Here is a 20,685-nt window from a genome sequence, read left to right on the forward strand (position 1 = left end):
AGGCCAACGCGGCCGGCCCAACTCGCCTCCACCACCTTCTTCTTCTTGGACACGCCGTTGCGCGCCAGCTTGTCAGGCAGCGGAGTCGCTCGACTCACCGGAGGTCTGAAAACAGGACAGCCGAATGAGCCAGAGAACCGGGCTGGTGTCGAGAACCGTGATGGCGTCAAGAACAGGGATGGCGTCAAGAACCGGGCCAAGCGAGTACCTCTCTTCCAGCGGAAGTTCCTTGTGCTGCAGGTGAGGTTTGGTTCCCGTCATCTTCCTGATGCTGGGCGAGTGGACCTTGGTCACATAGTCCGCCACCCTTTCCCGAGCCACGTCGCTGTCGTAGCCTGAAGACAACAAAATAGAAAGTCGCTGTCCAAAGAGAGGACACACTCGCATATCATATAAGCTATATTTGACATTTAAAGACTTGCGCTGAATATTCATGAAGTCTTCGAGGGACGGTGTAAATTGACACAAATTCCCAGCGGACAAATCAGCCCATTTCCAATGGAGTAGAGAAGTATAGTGCCAGCGGAGGCAAACGAGGAAGCTAACCAGGGTTAGCGATTCGGCACTTGGATAGCGAAAGTTTGATGCATGTTTACTCATTTAGTCACACTGCATGGTATCTGTGAGCTCACCTGGTGAAAGAGAGCAATCGCCATATTAGTGGAGCAAACCGATCCGACAAACATCCACTTTCCACCGTGTCATTTTTTACTCTGGAGCGCTGTCGGAGCTTTCTCTCTCGTCTCAACATCTGATGTCTCCTTTGTGTGTGCGTAAAACCCACCCCACTTCTTGTATCACAGATTTTAACCAATCACGGGCGGCTTTACGGCTCTGATAAGCGGCTCTATATACTGGACGAAATGCAGCTTGTGCGCCATCTTGTGCATTTTCTGGGTGCTACATCGGAGACCAGATCTTCACCGGTTTCATCGCTGGCAGATGGATCGCATTGACCCGGAAGGACTTCTTTAATCGATTACAAACGTTTATGCTTTCCTCTTCAGAACTATTTGAATCATATTCATAAGTGGATGAGTAACAAGAAAGCATCTTCTCCCAATCTGAACACTCTGAAGCCATTGTTTTGATTCTGGAGCAAGGCAGTTTGTGAAGGAGTTTCCTGATGTGACGTCAACAACTGGCGGTGGGACTTTCTGAATCTCCCCAGTTTCGAGCTCATTAGTGGCAGTTTAGGGCAACTTGAAGTCCTTTTTATTGGTGTTTTGCATTTGACTAAAATATCAGCCTGCGTATTTTGGGTATTTTAGATGCTATAAAACGTTTTTCTGATGTCAGTTAGGAAACCAAAAAATGGTGTCGCTTGTCCCTTGAGCCCCTCCAGTTTGCGACGCGCGTACGCGGGCAGTGCCGTACCTCCGTCCTCCTCAGCGTCGTCATCGGACTCTTCGCTGTCCATCACTTTGCTCTCCTTGCGACCCGGAGGCTCCCGGATCCAAACCATCAGCGCCGTGTCGGCCCCGCCCACCGACAGCAAGAGCGTGTCGTCATTGGACCAGCGGACGTTGGTCACGTTTATGCTGTGACCAACGTACTTTTTGAATTTGGAGAAGTAACCCTGGCGGCGGAGAAGAGGCGTCAGGTCAGAGGGCGGCTGAAAGGTGCTGGGGGCGTGGGGCTAGGCAGGCCCAGAAAGTTGCGCTTTTAGTCAAGCGAGGCTCTACCAAAGCTATCATTGTCACCTTATACAGTGGTACCTTGGCTTACGAACTTCATTGGTTCACAGACAGAGTGTGTAAGGTGATAAGTGTGTATCCCAAAAATTAATTTCCCATAGGAAACCAGTTAAATGAGAATAATCCGTTCCCAGGTCCCCATAAAACGTCATTTTCTACTTTCTAATGTTCTTAAAACTACACAAAATATACCTTATTTATGTATAATAAATGTGCCATGGTATTGTAATTAAAGAAATAAACTACCGTATAATAAAGTGGTTTTATTGACCTTTGTCATGGTCATTGATGGCTTGATGGAGTGGAGTGGCCGGTTTGCCTTCTTCTTTCACCATCTTGAGGAATGACCCCTTGTAGGTGCTTTCTCTGCGATAATTTTACCTAGTTCCTCATCAATTGTGTTCTGTTTAGCTGGGTTGATTGCTTTTTGCATCAAGTGTACAGATGGCTTGTGCGGGTTATTTGTGGAGCCTGATGGATGGGATATTTTAACCTTGCAGTCTACACTCTGCCTTTGAAATATCAAAGTTGAAACGAGTCCAAATTTCACTATTTTCTATCCCTTTTCTCACTCTCTCTCTCTGTCGTCTGCCTGTCTCTTTACTGTTTAAGTTGGTTGCAATTTCCTTGTTAGGAGAACGGGCTTGTTCGACATATCAATCACTGTGGTGCTCTGTGTGTATCCCAAAAAAATGTTTGTATGCCAAGCTTAAATTTTCATAAATTTAACGTTCGTAAACCAAAAAGTTTGTAAGCCCAGGAGTTCATAAACCGAGGTATTACTATACAGTATGAAAAGATCGGCCGTGTTAACAATGTTGTGGTCGCCGTTTATTAACTAATTCTCTGCCATTCACAAATGTATTCAGGAATTGAAAATATGATGTGCGCGCCATTCCCCAATTTGTTTTCGGCTTTTGTATTTTTTCATGCTAGGGTGCCGATGAAGCGCTGGCCGTGGCCTCTGGCAATGTTTTTTCTTTTTTTTCGACAAGGGGGCAGCAGTTCCCTTTTTTCCATGTTAGCGCTTTGTTCTAGCTTCAGCTGTTAAAGCCCCATATAAACCAATATGGATCTAATTTTTTGTATTTGGACAGCTGCCCTTATTTCAAGCTCAGATAACTCCAGATCCATTAAACTTAGAAATTAACTATTTTTTCTACCTAGCTAGCTATCGTTTAGCGACTGTATCCTGTGACTGTAAAGTGACTGTAAAGTGACCTGTAAAGTTTTGAAAGGTGCTTATAAATTAAATATATTATTATTATTACTGTATTTATTAGCTAGCTAGCGTTCTATCTTTTTGAGTTACTTCCGGGTTCAGTGAACGCTGGCGCGTGTGGCTGTCGCTGCTCACCCACAGAAGAACTGATCCTGTGACTGTAAAGTGACCTTGAGAGTTTTGAAAGGCGCTTAGAAATGAAATGGATTCTTATTATTATAAAGTGGCTGGGTCTCACCCTGCACGGGAAGCTGAAGAGCTTCAGGAAGCCAAAGTCGTCGCCGCTAGCTAGCAGTTTTCCGTCTTTGCTGAGCGACGCCGCATTGACCAAGCCGAACGTGGGCCAGATTCCCTGGCAGCTGGGGCCCAGAACCGAAGTCCAACTGGCCCACTCCAGCTTGTCCACCTGCAACGGGCAGTTCAAAGGGACAAGGCTTGCTCAGGCATGGGGAGGATCTCATACCTAGCTGGCTATCTGTTGGCTAGCTAGCTAGCTGGCTATCTATTAGCTGTTGAATAGCTAGCTAACTAGCTAGCTTTCGGTCTATTTGAGTTATCCTGCTGCTCACCCAAAGAAAATCATATTAGCTATCTAGCTAGCTAGCTATTAGCTGTTTAGCTATCTATTACCTGGCTAGCTTTATATCCTTTTGAGTCACTTCCGGGTTGAGTGAACGCTGGCGCGTGTGGCTGCCGCTGCTCACCCTCATAAAAACATATTAGCTATCTCGCTAGCTAGATATTACCTGTATAGCTATCTATTAGCTAGCTAGCCTTCTATCTTTTTGAGTTACTTCCAGGTTGAGTGAACGCTGGCGCGTGGCTGCCGCTGCTCACCCATAGAAAAACTGATCCAGTGACTGTAAAGTGACCTTGAGAGTTTTGAAAGGTGCTTACAAATGAAATATATTACTATTATTATTATTAATAATAATATTATTACGTGATGTCACCGCACGGCAGGGCGTAAATGGCTGTCCCTTGCCACTTGTGTTGCAAATGGTTGACTCGACCACGTGGACCAACCGCTGCTGCAGAATTCACGTCGGGATGGTTCAACTAGCCCAAAATACATGACTGCGCTCACAATGGCTTCGTCAACGAACTCAAGTGGTGCTGGTAATTCTGGCCCAAAAGTGCCAGACCTCTGCTCTGATAGGCTCCAAGTTTGGGGGAGCAGTACACTGAAGCTAATCCGATGACTTCTTTTGTTCTGTCTGATTATCTTGATTGTTCTATGCTTGGCTCTGATTGCCCCATTTGGGCGAGAAAAAGCTGACACCTCAAAATGTTTGCAAGTAAATCACTCAAGAAACTCAAGAAATAGGCCTTGCGCTAGTGCATTGTGATGATCCCATGATTGCACACGCACACACACACACACAGCTGTCTGGCTAGCTATGAGCTATCTATTATTGATAGCTGACGTTGATAATGTTGTGGGTTATTTTTACCTGTATGTAAAAATCCACACAAAACTGTAGGTAACATCAGCAGCTATAATAATACTAATCTATTTAATTTCTAAGTGCCTTTCAAAACTCTCAAGGTCACTTTACAGTCACAGGATCAGTTATTCTGTGGGTGAGCAGCGGCAGCCACACGCGCCAGCGTTCACTAAACCCGGAATAACTCAAAAAGATATAAAGCTAGCTAGCTAAGAATGCTAGATAGCTAATAGATAGCTAGCTAACTAGATAGCTATTATGTTTCCTGACTCAAATAGCTAGCTAGCTATACTGCTAATAGCTAGCTGTCTAGCTAGCTTAGACCTCTTCAAAATTGACCTTTTTCTTCAAACATATGGAAACTGATATTACAGTAAAGTCTCGTTATATCGATATCGGATATATCGATAGTCCCGGTTATATCGATACTATTTCTATGCACGCACGGAGAAAATTACATGCAAACAGGGTCGGATATATCGATAGTCCCGGTTATATCGATATTTTTTCGGACTCCCTTGAATATCGATATAACGAGACTTTACTGTATTCCCATTCTCCAAGGTCTAAATTAGCTAAATATACCAGTTATTGCGATCTTGGACCTTGGCTATGCCTGCTTCAAGAGCCATGTAATTTTATTGTTGACGTTTTTCAAAAACGCTGCAAAATTTGGGATATTACATCCTTATTTTCATTTTAGCTTTCCAGAGGTTGGGGCTATAGCATTGAAAGTGTGGTGGGTGATTGGGGCATGGGTGCAAAACCACCAACCTCTGCGGCGTCAATGCTCTGCTGGCGCCCTCGAGGAGCCTCGAAGAAAAGCTGCTCTTTGTTGCCCGTGTTGACCTGCAAAAGTTTTCCTGCAAGCGGTCCAAAGTTGAGGCGGCGTGAAGGGAAGCCGTCCATGGTCCGGAGACCCGCCGAAGGGGTCCGGAAATCCGCCGTCCGGCCGTCCGGGGTCCGGAGACCTGCCGGCAAGGTCCGGAGACCCATCGGCGGGATTTGAGGCTCACCTCTGGAGTCCCAATCCAGATGAGTGACCATGCTTGCGGCTCCTTTACAGATGCCCACCCTTTTGCTAGTCAGCACGTTGTAGATGTCCACAAAGGAATCGTGCGACGCCACCGCCAGGTACTTGCCGGTATCTGAAACATGCGGCGCCGTCGAGTTCCGGCGCCTGTCGAGTTCCGGCGTTCGCTCACCCTACCTTGGGAGAAGCGGATGTCCGAGATAAGCTCCCTGCGGTGGTGGAAGGTCACCATGTCCTCCAGCGTGTCGGCGTTGACCACTAGGAAGCTTCCGTCGTTCAGACCCACCGCCAGAGCTTTGCCGTCCGGGGAGAAGGCGCAGCAGCGCCCCCCTTTGTGATGAACCAGGACCAAGATCGGTTGGATGTGGGGAGGGTCCCTTTGCTGCTCGGGGCGGGCTCAGACAAACCTTTCTTCAGCTTGCGCACGGCGACCATTCTGTGATTGGCCGACAGCTCCCACATCCTGAGGGTTTTGTCATCGCTGACGGTGGCGCAGACGGGAAGCAGCGGATGGGCGGCCAAGCCCCAAACCTCGCCCTCCATGTGACCCTGAACGCAACAAACCAATGGCGCTTTGACAGTTGGTTGTCTGGAACTGGGTCTGAGTCCCCGGCCTTCGGATGAGGGCGCTTGGAGTCTCGAGCGCCCGATGACCAGTCTGACCTGGACCAGCAGCGTCATGGGACCGGTCTTGTCAATCTCCAGAATTTCTCCGTTCTTGGTACCGACAAGAATGTGGCCGTGTCCCAGCGTGATCGCTCGGATGGACGGATTGTCCTCCAGCAGGAGACCTAAAGAGGAGAAGACGCACAACGGTGCTCGGGCGACCGCTTGGGCGGCGGGAGGCGCGTCCCACCTTTAGACGAGGGGGACAGAAGCGTCCTCTTGATGGCGTATGTCTTCAGACACCTTTCAAAGGCATCGTCCCAGAGTTCCACCACCCCATCCTTGCCGCCCGTCACGAAACCCTGAACAATCCAGACGACAACTGCCGTTTGGGAACCATCACGCCGCAATCCACGTCGACCGTTTGCGGGAAGCCCTCGGAACATTGACTGCACATCCCCCACTGGACTCCTTTGCCACCACTAAGACACGTTAGCGCGCCGGCGGCGCTAGGAGTGCGGCACACTACGTTGCCGGTAAGGCTTGCCACTGGACACAGTCCTTGAACCGGTGCCCGGAATGATCTTGCTAGCGGAGACAAAAAGGTCTGATGGTACGCAGACCTCAAGGCTGGGTGCCAGAAATGCCCGAGGCCTTCCCCCAAGTCGACGACAACGGCGTCCGGTCCAGACCTTGTCCAGGGAACACATGGCGAAGACGGGCCCGTCGTGGGCCTTGATGGTCTTGACCAGCGTGGTTTCTCGCCAAATGTAAACATCGCCGTTGGTGGCCCCGGAGTACAGCGAGTCCTCGGCGCGGCCGTAGCACGCCGACATCATGGTCTCCTGCTTGCCCAGGTTAGCAAAGATTCCCCGTTTGAAGGTCAGACCGCCACCTGATCGGGAGGAAAACAAAGCGGCTCAGCAGATCAGAAGGAGCCAGGCTAGGAAGCGGACCGCCTTTGCGTTCCCAAGAGACCATGATATTTGCCGCCAGGCGCTCGTCTTTGTTTTGGGTCTCCGCTAACGCCAGCCGTTCGTTGCTGCGCATTGGGTGTATACGGCCGCGCGAGCACTCGTTTTCCCACCTGAGTGTTGCCAGAACTTGATGTGTTTCATCCCCAGCGTGACCAACTTGTCCATCCGGAAGGGATTACTCTTCACCACAAACACTTTGTCCTTGTGACCGCTGCAAGAAAAGCAGAGCGAGTGGAGGCGAAGCCCGGGTGGCTGGAACGCCGGGCGCTCGGGGGTGGGGTGGCCGCGGACCTGCTTTTGGCCAGTCGCTCGCCCTTCTTCCAGTCCCAGATGACCACAGAGTGGAAGTGGTCCATTCCCACCGACACCAAACTCTTGCCGTCGGCTGCGAGCACAAAACGCACAAATGGAGTTTAGGACCCGCAAGCGTGTGGATAACTAGCAGCAGATTACCGGTGAAGTCCAGCGCGCACACGCCGGTGCTGTGGTGACCTCGGAGCAGCGACAGACATTTGAGAGTGGACACGTCCCACACGTGGACCGGTGGATCCCGGCCCACCTGGTCAAGTGCGGGAGGGCCCGTCAGACAGCCCGACCCCGGCAGGGCCCCAGAATCCGCGAACTACCTGCGCGCTGGCGGCAAAGTCCTTGAGCGGATGCACGGCCAGGCTGAGGATGTCGTCGTCGTGGCCCTGGTAGAATCTCTGCGTGTGTTGCAGCCGGTTGTAGACCACCGCCACGGCAGCCACGTGGTACACCACCTCGCCCGTCTGGCTGTAGAACAGGTTGCTCCGGCAGTCGAAGCCCCGGTACCTGCGGCAAGCATTGGGACTCCAGAGGTGAGCCTCAAATCCCGCCGGCGGGTCTCCGGAACCCCGAGTCAATGTAATAAAATCATTTGTGGATAGGTATTGACAACTAAATTGAGACAAGTAGCTAGATTAGCTAGCTAGTTAGCTAATCCAGATAGTTAGCTACATTAGCTAGCTAATCATTCATAGATAGGAAATGATAACTGAGTAATGATAAATAGCTAGATTAGGTAGGTTTACCCCGTGCGTGCATCTACGCCACATACGTGTAGCTGCTTGAAAGGCCTGAAATATTTCTTTGATCATCTTTTGACGCCAGCGAGCTGGAAAAATTATTTGCGGTCTATTAGCTAGCTGGTTAGCTCTCTAGCTGGCTATCTATTAGTCATTTATTAGCTAGCTAATCTGACTATCTCTCTGGCTATCTAGCTGGCTATCTATTTGCGGTCTATTAGCTAGCTGGCTAGCTCTCTATCTGGCTATCTATTAGTTATTTACTAGCTAGCTAATCTATATGTCTATCTATTAGCTAGCTGGCTATCTCTCTAGCTTGCTCTCTATTAGTTATTTATTAGCTAGCTAATCTCGCTATCTAGCTGGCTTTCTAGCCAGCTATCTAACTGGCTACCTTGCTACATATCTATTTGATATCTATTTGCTAACTAGCTATCTAGCTGGCTACCTAACTATTTCCTATCTATATGCTATCTATTGGCGGCCTGGTAGTCGAGTGGTTAGCACACCGGCTTCACAGTGCAGAGGTCCCCGGGTCGCATCCCGCTCCGGCCTCCCTGTGTGGAGTTTGCATGTTCTCCCTGGGCCCGTGTGGGTTTTCTCCGGGTCCTCCGGTTTCCTCCCACGTTCCAAAACCATGCATGGCAGGCAGATTGAACACTCCAAATTGTCCCTAGGTGCATGGCAACCAATTCAGGGTATCCCCGGCCTCGGGCCCGAAGACAGCTGGGATAGGCTCCAGCACCCCTTGCGACCCTAATGAGGAATAAGCGGTACGGAAAATAGATGGATGGATGCTATCACTCTAGCTAGATATCTATTAGTTATCTAGTAGTTATCTATTAGCCAGCTAGCTAACTTTCTATCTACTGTATTTGAGTGATGCCATGTTGAGTGAACGCTGGCGCATGTGGCTACCGCTGCTCACCCACAGAAAAACTGATTCTGTGACTGTAAAGTGACTTTGAGAGTTTTGAAAGGTCCTTAGGAATCTAATTGATTATTATTATTATTATTATTATTATTATTATTATTATGACTACTATTATTAATAGTACTACTATAACAACTATTATTATTATTTCCTTGTTACCCGTGAACAAATTGCAGACGAAGACCCTCCTCGGGAGCTTTCTGCCTCTTGAGTGAACCAATCAGCTTCTTGCGTAGCTGCGGCAGGTCGTCCTTGTAAACCTGCGGACGGCAAAGTCTCAAAGTCTCCCCAGTGTCCATAAGTTTCAGGGTTGGAAGGTCACCTGCCGTTCGTAGTTATGCTGAGATTCCTGCTCGATGTCCGAGTCGATCTCGGGCACATCCGATATGTCCGAGTCCGAGTCGCCGCTGTTGGAGTCCGCGTAGCCTTCTAAGATTGGGAGAACAGTCCCTAAGGGCGGCGGGGTTCTCAAAGACTTCAAGTGTTTAGGGTTTAGGAGTTAGGGTTTAGGGGTTTAGGGTTAGAAAAAAAAACTAAAAAGGGTTAGGGGTTAGGGTTAAGGGGTTATGGGTTAGGGTTCATGAGTTAGGGTCTAGGGCAGGCATGGGCAAACTACGGCCCGCGGGCCACATACGGCCCGTTAGGCTTTTCAATCCGGCCCGCCGAACTTGCCCAAATTATAGTACAAACAGTGTCTAAAACTCATGACAAAAAGCTAGCGAACAACAGGGCAGATAGGTAACTGAAAAGTTGCTGGCCCCAATTTTCCCAACTTGAAGCAAAATGAGACCAATCCCATTAAGAAACATTGTCACAAAGTATAGTTTTTTTTTTTAATCAAGAATGCAACAACTACAAATGCTACCTTGCTTAATTTACGGCAAATGCGCATGGCTGTAAATTTTGCTACAGTAGTCGATTGTCATTGTGGTGCACAATGCAACGCTTGCATTGATTCCTACGAGCCACTAAGCCTCTTTCATAAGTCTCACGTACACTTTACAGTCACGGTTTAATGTAAATTTACGTTTTGTAGCGTCACATATGTTGTTAGCTTCTTTTGAATCTTTCTTCTAGTCTGAGGTTCTGTGCATCTATTTTGGAAAATGACATGCAATTGCACGACTTTGTAACGCTTGCGAAAGTCCGGAAGAAAGAAGCAGGCTTCTGATTGGCTGCCGAGCCGAGTATGCAAATTTCAACTGCAGGTAGTCTATGTTTGTGTGCTCGGCGACGGTACACGTGTATTGTTAGCGCGTGAAGGCGAGAGCGCGCGGTCAGGACAGACCATCTATGATTTGGCGGAATTTAACACAAGTAGGTATTATTGAGCTTGAATATTTCGTTGTGTAATAATATGTTTTGAATGTTGAAAGTGATTCCATTTTTCAATAAATGTTGATTTCTTTGCCCCTTCGATGGAAACTTAAAAACAGACGCAATCTTGATAAATCACAGTGCATATGTTATTTTAATCTATTTCCATTTCCTCCTCCAAGTATCTGCGAAATAGTCTGTAAATGCCATATCTTGCATATTCCTTGAGACAAATTTATTAACTGATCAGGGATATTTTTCACATTTGAAAGACAGTTAATAAATTGGGTTGTAGTGTTTTTACTGTGCTATGAGGTTTGTACATACTACATTTAAAGGACAACCGGCACCATTTTTTGTTTTTGTTTCCCACTGACATCAGAAAAACGTTTTATAGCATCTAAAATACCCAAATCAGGCAGGCTGATATTTTTAGTTAAATGAAAAACACCAATAAAAATGACTTCAAAATGAATCCGGAAATGGTCAGTTTCAGAAGGTCCCACCCCTCTGTTCGTGACGTCACACCAAGACGTCGTGCCTTGCTCGAGAATCAAAACAATGGCTTCAGATTCGGAGAAGATGTTTTCTTGTTCTTGTTCTTCTGAAGAGGAAAGCATAAATGTTTGCAATTGATTCTAGGAGTCCTCCCATATCAATTCGAGCCGTCAATGACAGCAATGTAGCACCCAGAAAAAGATTGCGCCCAAGCTCCGTTGGAAATGGGCTGATTTGTCAGCTGGGAATTTGTGTCAGCGAATATCAAATAGTTGTCTTGGTGCAACACACAACGATTCACCATGGCGTTATTTATGTGTTTTCCTTCTAATTTCGCCATCAACACGGATCAACACGGATCAACACGGATTAACACGAAGTTTTCAGACCAAACAAAGTACCCAAAATGCATTGTATGTCGCTTTTTCGGGGGCGGTCCAAACGTGACGTCACATGGGGATCGTCATCAACTCGAAAACAAGACTTCATATATTCAGCGCAAGTCTTAAAACGTAAACTATAGCTATATGCTGTGGAATCTTTGTAAAATACGCTCAGTCGAAGTCATTTGAAGTGATTTTATAAATTATGGACATAACTTGTTCGGAGTATTTCCGGCCCAAACACTCCCTCCAAATGCTCCTGGCCCGGCCCCTCTGTCAAATTTTAGAACCCAATGCGGCCCGCGAGTCAAAAAGTTTGCCCACCCCTGGTCTAGGGGTTAAAGTTTAAGGTTGAGGGTTAGAAAAAAAAACCTAAAAGGGTTAGGGTTAGCGAGAACAGCCCCTAAACGTTCTTTGGGTCGGGCTGGGCTTCTCAAAGAACTTACAGTGTCGACACATATCTCGATAGGAGCGATTTTGGGCTCAACCAAGGCCGACGTGACCTTACCTTGGAGCAGGGGTTCCAGGACACCGTTCATGATCCCCTCAGGCAAGAAGCGCCACTGGAAGACGGCGTGGTCGGCCCCGCCAGTGCTGACCAACCATTGCAGGTCACTGGACCAGCGCACGTTGGTGACGTGGGCTGAATGGCCGATGTACTTCTTGAATTTGGCGCCTGCGGAACGAAAGTGCTCTGAGGAGGCTGGCCGGCTATCACATACTGGTCAGGACGGACCTTTCTTAAGGCACGGGAAGCGGAAGAGTTTAACGAGGCCCAGGTCGTCGCCGGTGGCCAGGACGGCGCTACTGTAGTTGGCGTCCACCGAGTTGATGTTTGTGGCGTTGGAGTATTTGGGCCAGATGCTGTTGACTTCCGGGCCCAGGACGCCAGTCCACGTCATCCAGTGGACCCCCTTGGCCTCCTCCTTGGAGGCCGGCTTACCTCCTGTCAAGGGGTCAAAGGTCTCTTTCACTCGCCAAGTCTTTAGCTTGGCCTGTCGGGGAGAACTGATTCCGGTCAGACCAGGTTTCTGAACGGAGGACTCTGGGACTGGCCTGGCTTCGCCTTTAACTACTCTACAGGCAGCTGTGGCAATAATCAAACCAGGGTGGCTTTCATTTCTGGATTGGGACTTGACAGCGATCAGGTTTGCAAAGTTATGTAAGGCCCGACCGAGAGAGCAACGAGCATGCCGCTAAGCTCGGACCGGACCACGTCCTTAGCTTGGGGCCACAGACGGAGGACTTTACCTGGCATCCGGTAAAAGAGATGTTCTCCAGCGCCGTCGTTGGTTTGCAGGAAGCGTGAGTCGACGGACCAGTCCAGGTGGGTAATGAAGGAGGCGGAGCGGGCGCACTCGCCCACTTTTTTAAAGCGCTGCGCCACAGCGTAGACGTCCACCACGCCGTCGTTGGAGCCCACGGCTAAGAAAGATCCGTCCGGAGAAAACTTGAGCTCGTGGATCACCTCTTTGCGGTCCTTGATGTGCACCACCTCCGTCATGTCCCTGAGCGGCCCATTCGGCGTTAGCGTTGCCGCAACGGGCGTGTCGCCGGCGCGGCACGGAGGATCACCTGACTCGCAGGACGGTGAAGGAGCCGTCCTTCATGCCCAGAGCCAGCTGAGATCCGTCGTGGTTGAAGGAAACGCTGCGCACCGACTCCTCCATGTTACAACGGGCCAGCAGCGTGTGGTCCGGAAGGCTCCACAGTCTGGACACGGGCGGGAAGTCGGGTCCGTTCACTCCGGCGACAAGACGGCGAGAGCGTCCGCTCACCTTACGGAGCGGTCGTCGCTGCCGGTGACGGCGACCGGTTGCTTGGGGTGGAGGTCGAGCGCCCACAGCTCGCCGTCACTGTGTCCCTGCATCAGCAGCAGCGGTTTGTCCCGATCGCGCACCATCACCTCGAAGATCTCGCTGTCCTGCGTCCCGGCCAGGACGCGGTCCGCCTTCCAGCAGACGCTGCGGATGGACAGACCTGAAAGTGCAGACGGCGGACGGTGTGGCGGTCGAGCAGCGCGGTCGAGGGGCGCGGCCCCCTGAGCGGCGGCGACCGCTCCCACCTTTGTAACCCTGCTCGGCTTGGCGCAGGTCGATCTTGGTGATGGGCTTGAAGTCGGCGTCCCACAGCCGGACGCAACCATCGCGTCCGCCTGTGGCGAAGCCCTCCTCGCTGGCGTGCATGCTAAAGATCCCCGCCTGGAAGGCGGCGGCATGTCAGTGCGACCGCCTCTTTGAGCGCATTCGTACTTACCGCGTGCGCCCCCTGCACCGTCCTGACCAGCGTGGCACCCCTCCAGGCGTACACGTCTCCATTGAGCGCTCCAGAGTAGGTGGTCTGTTCCTTGGCGGTGGCCACGCACAAAATGGTTTGGAGGTCGCCCGTCTTCCCAAAGACTCCGCGTTTGGGGGTCAGGGCGTTTCCGCACAGAGTCCAGAACTAAAAGCAGACACCGTCGTTAGCAAAGCGGTGAGCGACGGCTTCAGTCGGGCGAGCTGTCCTCGCTTTCAGGGAGGCCAAAAGTGGAATGAGTCAGTTCACCTTGATGTGTTTGACGCCGCAGCTGACCAGTCGCGTCGAAAGCTGCGGGTCCCAAGCCACGTCGAAGATCTGCAGGGGGTCAAGCGCAGCGTCAACACAGCCGGCAGGACCGAGGGGGGCGAGGGGAGACGCGTACTCTGTCCGAGTGGCCGGTCGCCGAGGCCAGGACGCGTCCTCTCCTCCAGTCCCACACGCAAATAGTGTTCTTGGCATCCAGACCGACCGAGGCCAGTCGCTACGGCGACAGGGCAGGTGAGCGGACGCCACAGAGTGTGAACAGACGTGGCGGGCAAGAGGGCGGGTGGGCGGTTCACCTGTCCGTCGGCATCGAAAGCCAAACAGGCCACCCCGTGGGTGTGCGCGTCTCGCAGGATGGAGATGGTCTGCGTGGCGTAGGTATCCCACACGCACACGTAGGGATCTTTGCCCACCTGACCGGTCGCCACCTGGACTTTGTCGGGATGCAGCGCCAGACTGGTCGCCGCGCAAAACACAACAGGTGTGACTCGCGGGCCGATCCGTAGCTTTCGTTAGCATCTCACGCTGACGATGACGGAGGTGGCGGCTGACCTGATGATGTCATCGTTGTGTCCCAAGTAGAACTTTTGGGAGTGGTCGCGGGCGTTGTAGACCACGCCCACCCCGGCCACAAAGTAGACCAGTTCCTTGCCTGCGGTGTAGAAGAGGTTGTTGCGGCATTGGTGGCCGCGGTAGCCGTGAATCCACTCCAGCCTCAGCTGGCAGCGCGGCGCCGTCTTGTCCGCCATCTCGCCCGCTAACGTTCACCGCCATCTTCTCGCCAACGCCGCCGCCATCGCGTCCTGTCAAAACTTTGCCGTTGCGATGAGTCAAATAGGCGGAAACAAAAACACCACTCGCCATCTTGTCCTGACATCTCATTTCAATGGAAGTAAAGGCAACATGGTGCAGCCTTCTGTCACCCCCCCCCCCCCATCCTGACCCCCAAATGGCTAGCTATCTAATGTCTATCTAATAGCTATCTATTAGCTGTCTATCTGGCTGGCGAGCTATCTAGCTTGCTACCTACTTTTATTACAAAATGCTTGGTTTCAGGAATCAACCATCAAATTAGTAAAGCACGACAACGTTTTGATGAAACAGAAATTGCCGCCAGGCCTTTTTCATCTTTAAATTGTCCACATTTGGATTTGAGGGTTAATAATCAGAATCAGAATCAGAAAACCTTTATTCGTCCCACAATGGGGAAATTTGCAGTCCACAGCAGCAATTTGAAAGGAGGTGAGGTGGGGGGGGGGCGAAAGGATAGAAAAACAAGATATTCTAAGCATAGCAAAATAAAAATGTCAACTGTATAATGTAAATGTGCAAAACTGTTTCATAAAAAATGTACATCGTGCAAGTATCAAGAAAGGCATATTGATATATGTAGCTGTATTGCATTAACCCATATTTACAGTACAAGTGTCCATTTTTTTCTGTGGGTGAGCAGTGGTAGCCACATGCGCCAGCGTTCACTCAACCTGGATTAACTCAAATACAGTAGATAGAAAGTTAGCTAGCTGGCTAAGAGATAACTCATAGCTAGCTAGCTAGCTAGATAGTTAAAAGATAGCATATAGATAGCAAAGTTAGGAAACCAGCTACATAGCTAGTTAGCAAACAGATATCAAATAGATATGTAGCAAGGTAGCCAGCTAGCTAGCTAGATAGATAGCCAGCTAGATAGTGAGATTAGCTAGCTAATAAATAACTAATAGATAGCCAGCTATGTAGCCAGCTAGATTTGCTAGCTAATAAATAACTAATAGATAGCCAGCTAGAGAGCTAGCCAGCTAGCTAATAGACCGCAAATAGATAGCCAGCTAGAGAGCCAGCCAGATAGCAAGCTCGATAGCTGTCACACCTCCCATCATCACTCACCTGGGTTCCCACAGCTGTTTGTCATTCCTTTGATTGTGCCTTCTGACTATATTTGCCGATCGCACAATACCGTTTTCGTCGGAGTATTCTGGAAGTTACCCATGCCATTACCTTGCCGTCAGGTCTGCCATTATTTTGGCTCCTCTCACAATCCCGTTTGTTACTTTTTGATCACACGTCTCAGTAAAGACTCTTGCTCCTCAATACCTGTCTCGTCGTGTATTTCGGATCCTACCTTCTCGCCTTCCCCTCCGTCACTCAAGTGCTGCCTTTTTGCCTCGAGCTACGTGATAATAGCTAAATAGCTCAAGTGAAGCAGTGATGTCAACCCAGAACTCCAATAGATAGAAAGCGAGCTAGCTAGCTAGCTAGCTAGCTAACAGATAGCCTGCAAGACAGTTAGCTATATAAGACTGTCAGACTTCCGCAAGGTCGCCAGGAAAATGATTTCACACGACCACTTATTTGGAATTCTCAATTTTCTAAAAGATTTGACAGCTGAGCACCAATGAATCAATTGATCAGTTTGATCCGATTGCTGCGATTGCTTCAATGAGCAGCATTTTTGTTGTTAGCGTTTTCATGAATGCTGTCAGAAAGTGAGCACTCCAAATTGATTTTCTTCCATTTTCTGCCGCGCCAATTTGCGTCAACTATTTTTTTATCATAATAATTATTTATTTATGTATTTTATTTATTTCTTTATATATCTGGCTAGCCAGCAACCTAGCCAGCTACCTAGCCTAGCTACCGATATATTTATTTATTGATCTATGTATTTTATTTATTTGTTTATCCATCCATCCATTTTCCGTACCGCTTATTCCTTATTAGGGTGCTGGAGCCTATCTCAGCTGTCTTCGGGCACGAGGCGGGGGACACCCTGAATTGGTTGCCAGCCAATCACAGGGCACACAAAGACATACAACAGTCACTCTCACACTCACACCTAGGGACAATTTGGAGTGGTCAATCTGCCTGCCATGCATGTTTTTGGAGTGTGGGAGGAAACCGGAGGACCCGGAGAAAACCCACGCGGGCCCAGGGAGAACATACAAACCTCACACAGGGAGGTCGGACCGGGTCGCGAACCATCGACCTCTGCACTGTGAAGCCGGTGTGCTAACCACTCGACTACCGGGCCACCTTGTTTGTTTATGTATTGATTTATGTATGTATTTTATGTGTTTGTTTATGTATCTAGCTAGCTAGCTAGCTACCTAGATACCTAGCCAGCTACATAGACAGCTACATAGCTAGCTGCTGCTGTGTAACTTCCGGGTTGAGTGAAAGCTGGCGCGAATGTCTGCCGCTGCTCACCCGCACAAAGAAATTATGTGACTGTAATGTCCTTGAGAGTTTTGAAAGGCGCTTGGAAATTAAATTTATTATTATTATTATTATAAATTTCATTTCTAAACGCCTTTCAAAACTCTCAAGGTCACTTTACAGTCACAGGATAAAGTTTTACTGCAGGTGAGAAGCGGCAGCCACATTTGCCAGCGTTCACTCAACCCCGAAGTAACTCAAATCTATTCACTAGCTCTGAGCTATCTTATCGCTAGGTATTAGCTATCTATTCACTAGCTATTAGCTAGTGAATAGATAGGTGGAAAGGGAGTAAGGCTAGAAGCTTAGGGTCAGGGTTTAAGTTGTTCTATCATGGTGAAGACAGAAAGAGAAATGGAGTTGGGGTTATCTTAAAAGAGGAGTTTGTCAGGAATGTCTTAGAAGTAAAAAGAGTATCAGATAGAATGATGAGTCTGAAGCTACAAATTGAAGGCGTGATGTTCAATGTTGTTTGTGGGTATGCCCCACAAGTAGGATGTGAGTTGGCGGAGAAGGAGAAAAATTTTGGTTGGACTTTGATGAAGTCATACAGAACATCCCGAGAAGTGAGAGGGTTGTAATTGGTGGAGACTTCAATGGACATGTTGGCGCAGGAAACAAAGATGATGAGGATGTGATGGGCAGGTTTGGACTCCAGATGAGGAACGCTGAAGGACAGATGGTGGTTGACTTTGCTAAGAGAATGCAAATGGCTATTGTGAATACTTTCTTTCAGAAGAGACAGGAACTTAGGGTGACCTATAAGAGTGGATGCAGAAGTACACAGGTAGACTACATTTTGTGTCAACGGCGCCATCTAAAGGAAATCAGTGACTGCAAAGTAGTGGTTGGTGAGAGTATAGCCAGACAGCATAGGTTGGTGGTGTGTAGGATGACACTGGCAGTGAGGAAGATGAAGAAACCAAAGGCTGAAGTGAGGACAAAATGGTGGAAGTTGAAAAAGGAAGAGTGTTGCATGACATTTAGGAAGGAGGTAAGACAAGCACTGGGTGGGCAAGAGGTCCTTCCAGATGATTGGCAAACGACAGCGAACAGCATTGCGAGACTAATAAAGGCAAATCCAATCCAATCCAATCCAAACATAATCAGAGACACGGGTCGGAAAGTACTTGGTGTATTGAGTGGAAGAAAGGTAGATAAGGAGACTTGGTGGTGGAATGGGGAGGTGCAGGAGTGTCTACAGAGAAAGAGGTTAGCAAAGAAGAAGTGGGACACTGAGAGGACGGACGAGAGTAGACAGCAGTACAAGGAGATGCAGCGCACGGTTCAAGTAAAGGTGGCAAAGGCCAAACAAGAGGCCTATGATGACTTGTATGCTCGGCTGGACAGCAAGGAAGGCGAGACTGATCTTTACAGGCTGGCGAGACAGAGAGACAAAGAGTAAGGACCTGCCGCAGGTTCGGGTGATTAAGGATAGAGACGGCAATGTATTAACAGGTGCCAGTAGTGTGATGGCAAGATGGAAAGAGTACTTTGAAGAATTCAGGAATGAGGAAAATGAGAAGCAACAAAGAGTAGAAGACGTGACTGTTGTGGACCAAGACGTAGCAAACATTAGCAAGGATGAAGTGAGGAGGGCGTTGAAGAGGATGAAGGGGGAAAAGGCACTCGGGCCTGGTGATTTAATAATCGAGGTATGGAAGTGTCTTGGAGAGGTGGCGGTGGTGTTCCTGACTGGGTTATTCAACAAGATCTTAGATGGTGAACAGATGCCTGAAGAATGGAGACGAAGTGTACTCGTGCCCATTTTTAAGAACAAAGGAGATGTGCAGAGTTGTACTAACTACAGAGGAATAAAGTTGATGAGCCATACAATGAAACTCTGGGAAAGAGTAGTAGCCCAGGGGTGTGGGCAAACTTTTTGACTCGCGGGCCACAATGGGTTCTAAAATTTGATGGAGGGGCCGGGCCAGGAGCATTTGGAGGGAATGTTTGGGCCGGATATACTAAAGCATTAAAGGACAACCGACGTCTCCGGACAAGTTGTGTCCATAATTTGTCAAATCGCTTCAAATGACTTCTATTGAGTGTATTTTACAAAGATTCCACCGCATATAGCTATATTTTACGTTTTAAGACTCGCGGTGAATATTCCGGAAGACTTGTTTTTGAGTTGGTGACGAGTCCTCACGTCACGTAACTGAAGGAACGCCCCTGACCGAGAAAGGACACACTGTAGCAGTCCTTTGATCACGCAATGTATTTTGCGGTACTTTATTTGGTCTGAAAACTTCGTGTTCATGGCAAAATTAGAAGGAAAACACATAACGCGATGGTGAATCCTCGTGTGTTGTGACAAAAATGTTAAGCCATTTCCACACGGAAGATTGTCGCCATCTTCTGCCTTTTTTGGGTGCGACATTCCCTCCACCCCCCCTGATGCCTCAAAATGACACGGAATAAATTCTTTAATCGATTGCAAACATGTATGCTTTCCTCTTCAGAACTATTTGAATCCTATTCATAACTGGATGAGTAACAAGAAAGCATCTTCTCTGAATCTGAAGCCATTGTTTTGATTCTCCAGCAATGCAAGACGTCTTGGCGTGACACCACGAACGAGGGGGCAGGACCTTCTGAAAATGGCCACTTCCGGTTTCGAAGTCATTTTTATTGGTGTTTTTCATTTGACTAAAAATATCATACTGCATGTTTTGGGTATTTTAGATGTCTGATGTCAGTTAGGAAACAAAAAAGTGATGTCGGTTGTCCTTTAAATCTAGTGTGTGCAAACCTCATAGCACAGTAAGAACACTACAACCCAATTTGGATTGGATTTGCCTTTATTAGTCTCGCAGTGGAGACATTTACACTTCACATCAGCAAAGGGATGAAAGGGATGTTTTTGATTGATTTATTAACAGTCTTTCAAATGTGAAAAAAAGCCCTTATCAGTTCATAAATTTGTCTCAAGGAATATGCAAGATATGGCATTTACATACTATTTTGCAGATACTGGGAGGAGGAAATGTAAATAGATTAAAATAACATACGCACTGTGATTTATCAAGATTGCGTCTGTTTTTAATAAGTTTCAATCGGAAGTGGAAAGTTAAAGAAATCAACATTTATTGAAAAAAGGAATCACATTCAACATTCAATATTTGTTACACAACGAATTACTCAAGCTCATTAATATCTACTTGTGTTAAACTCCGCAAAATCATGGATGGATTGTCCTGACCGCGCACTCGCCAAACTCGCCACGGACGCCCTCGCTCGCCTTCATGCGCAAACAGTCCACGTGTATCGTTGCCAAGCACACAAACATAGGCTACCTACAGTTGAAATTTGCATCCATACAACAGCAGCCAATCAGAAGCTTGCTTCCTGCTTCGGACTTTCCCAAGAACGCTTGGGAAAGTCCGAAGCAAAGGCTTCATGCCAAAAAGGAGTACGACAGATGCAGTGTTTGCTTTAAGAATGCTGATAGAGAAGGACAGAGACGGTCAGAAGGAATTGCATTGTGTCTTTGTAGATCTGGAGAAAGCGTATGACAAGGTGCCCAGAGAAGAGCTGTGGCATTGCATGAGGAAGTCTGGAGTGACGGAAAAGTATGTCAGTGCGGTGCAAGACATGTATCATGACTGTAAGACAGTCGTGAGGTGTGCGGTCGGTGTGACTGAGGAATTCAAGGTGGAGGTAGGACTCCACCAGGGGTCCGCTCTGAGCCCCTTCTTGTTTGCTATGGTGATGGACAGGCTGACAGACGATGTTAGACAAGAATC

The 20,685-nt window shown here is 48.4% G+C and overlaps 1 protein-coding gene across 1 annotated transcript in view; it reads right to left on the reverse strand.

Moving 5' to 3' along the window:
* Positions 1-20,685, reverse strand: part of eml6 (EMAP like 6) — a 36,831-nt gene that overhangs the window by 14,781 nt on the left and 1,365 nt on the right. The window contains exons 2-29 of the mRNA XM_089005811.1: positions 14,276-14,535; positions 14,020-14,179; positions 13,842-13,940; positions 13,706-13,774; positions 13,418-13,603; positions 13,227-13,362; positions 12,940-13,141; positions 12,737-12,874; positions 12,413-12,669; positions 11,898-12,107; positions 11,670-11,837; positions 9,286-9,392; positions 9,123-9,223; positions 7,610-7,796; positions 7,437-7,542; positions 7,275-7,368; positions 7,094-7,194; positions 6,699-6,901; positions 6,257-6,368; positions 6,064-6,191; positions 5,808-5,949; positions 5,578-5,730; positions 5,384-5,515; positions 5,142-5,230; positions 3,158-3,325; positions 1,378-1,579; positions 209-335; positions 27-105 (exon numbers count right to left, since the gene is read on the reverse strand). Of these exons, the coding sequence (XP_088861937.1) occupies positions 27-105; positions 209-335; positions 1,378-1,579; positions 3,158-3,325; positions 5,142-5,230; positions 5,384-5,515; positions 5,578-5,730; positions 5,808-5,949; positions 6,064-6,191; positions 6,257-6,368; positions 6,699-6,901; positions 7,094-7,194; positions 7,275-7,368; positions 7,437-7,542; positions 7,610-7,796; positions 9,123-9,223; positions 9,286-9,392; positions 11,670-11,837; positions 11,898-12,107; positions 12,413-12,669; positions 12,737-12,874; positions 12,940-13,141; positions 13,227-13,362; positions 13,418-13,603; positions 13,706-13,774; positions 13,842-13,940; positions 14,020-14,179; positions 14,276-14,472 (4,053 nt within the window). The 5' untranslated portion in view covers positions 14,473-14,535. The remainder of the gene's footprint in view (positions 1-26; positions 106-208; positions 336-1,377; positions 1,580-3,157; positions 3,326-5,141; positions 5,231-5,383; positions 5,516-5,577; positions 5,731-5,807; positions 5,950-6,063; positions 6,192-6,256; positions 6,369-6,698; positions 6,902-7,093; positions 7,195-7,274; positions 7,369-7,436; positions 7,543-7,609; positions 7,797-9,122; positions 9,224-9,285; positions 9,393-11,669; positions 11,838-11,897; positions 12,108-12,412; positions 12,670-12,736; positions 12,875-12,939; positions 13,142-13,226; positions 13,363-13,417; positions 13,604-13,705; positions 13,775-13,841; positions 13,941-14,019; positions 14,180-14,275; positions 14,536-20,685) is intronic.

This window comes from Hippocampus bargibanti, linkage group LG10 (assembly GCF_051943395.1).
Source record: "Hippocampus bargibanti isolate YZ-2025 linkage group LG10, ASM5194339v1, whole genome shotgun sequence".
Taxonomy (NCBI): Eukaryota; Metazoa; Chordata; class Actinopteri; order Syngnathiformes; family Syngnathidae; genus Hippocampus; species Hippocampus bargibanti.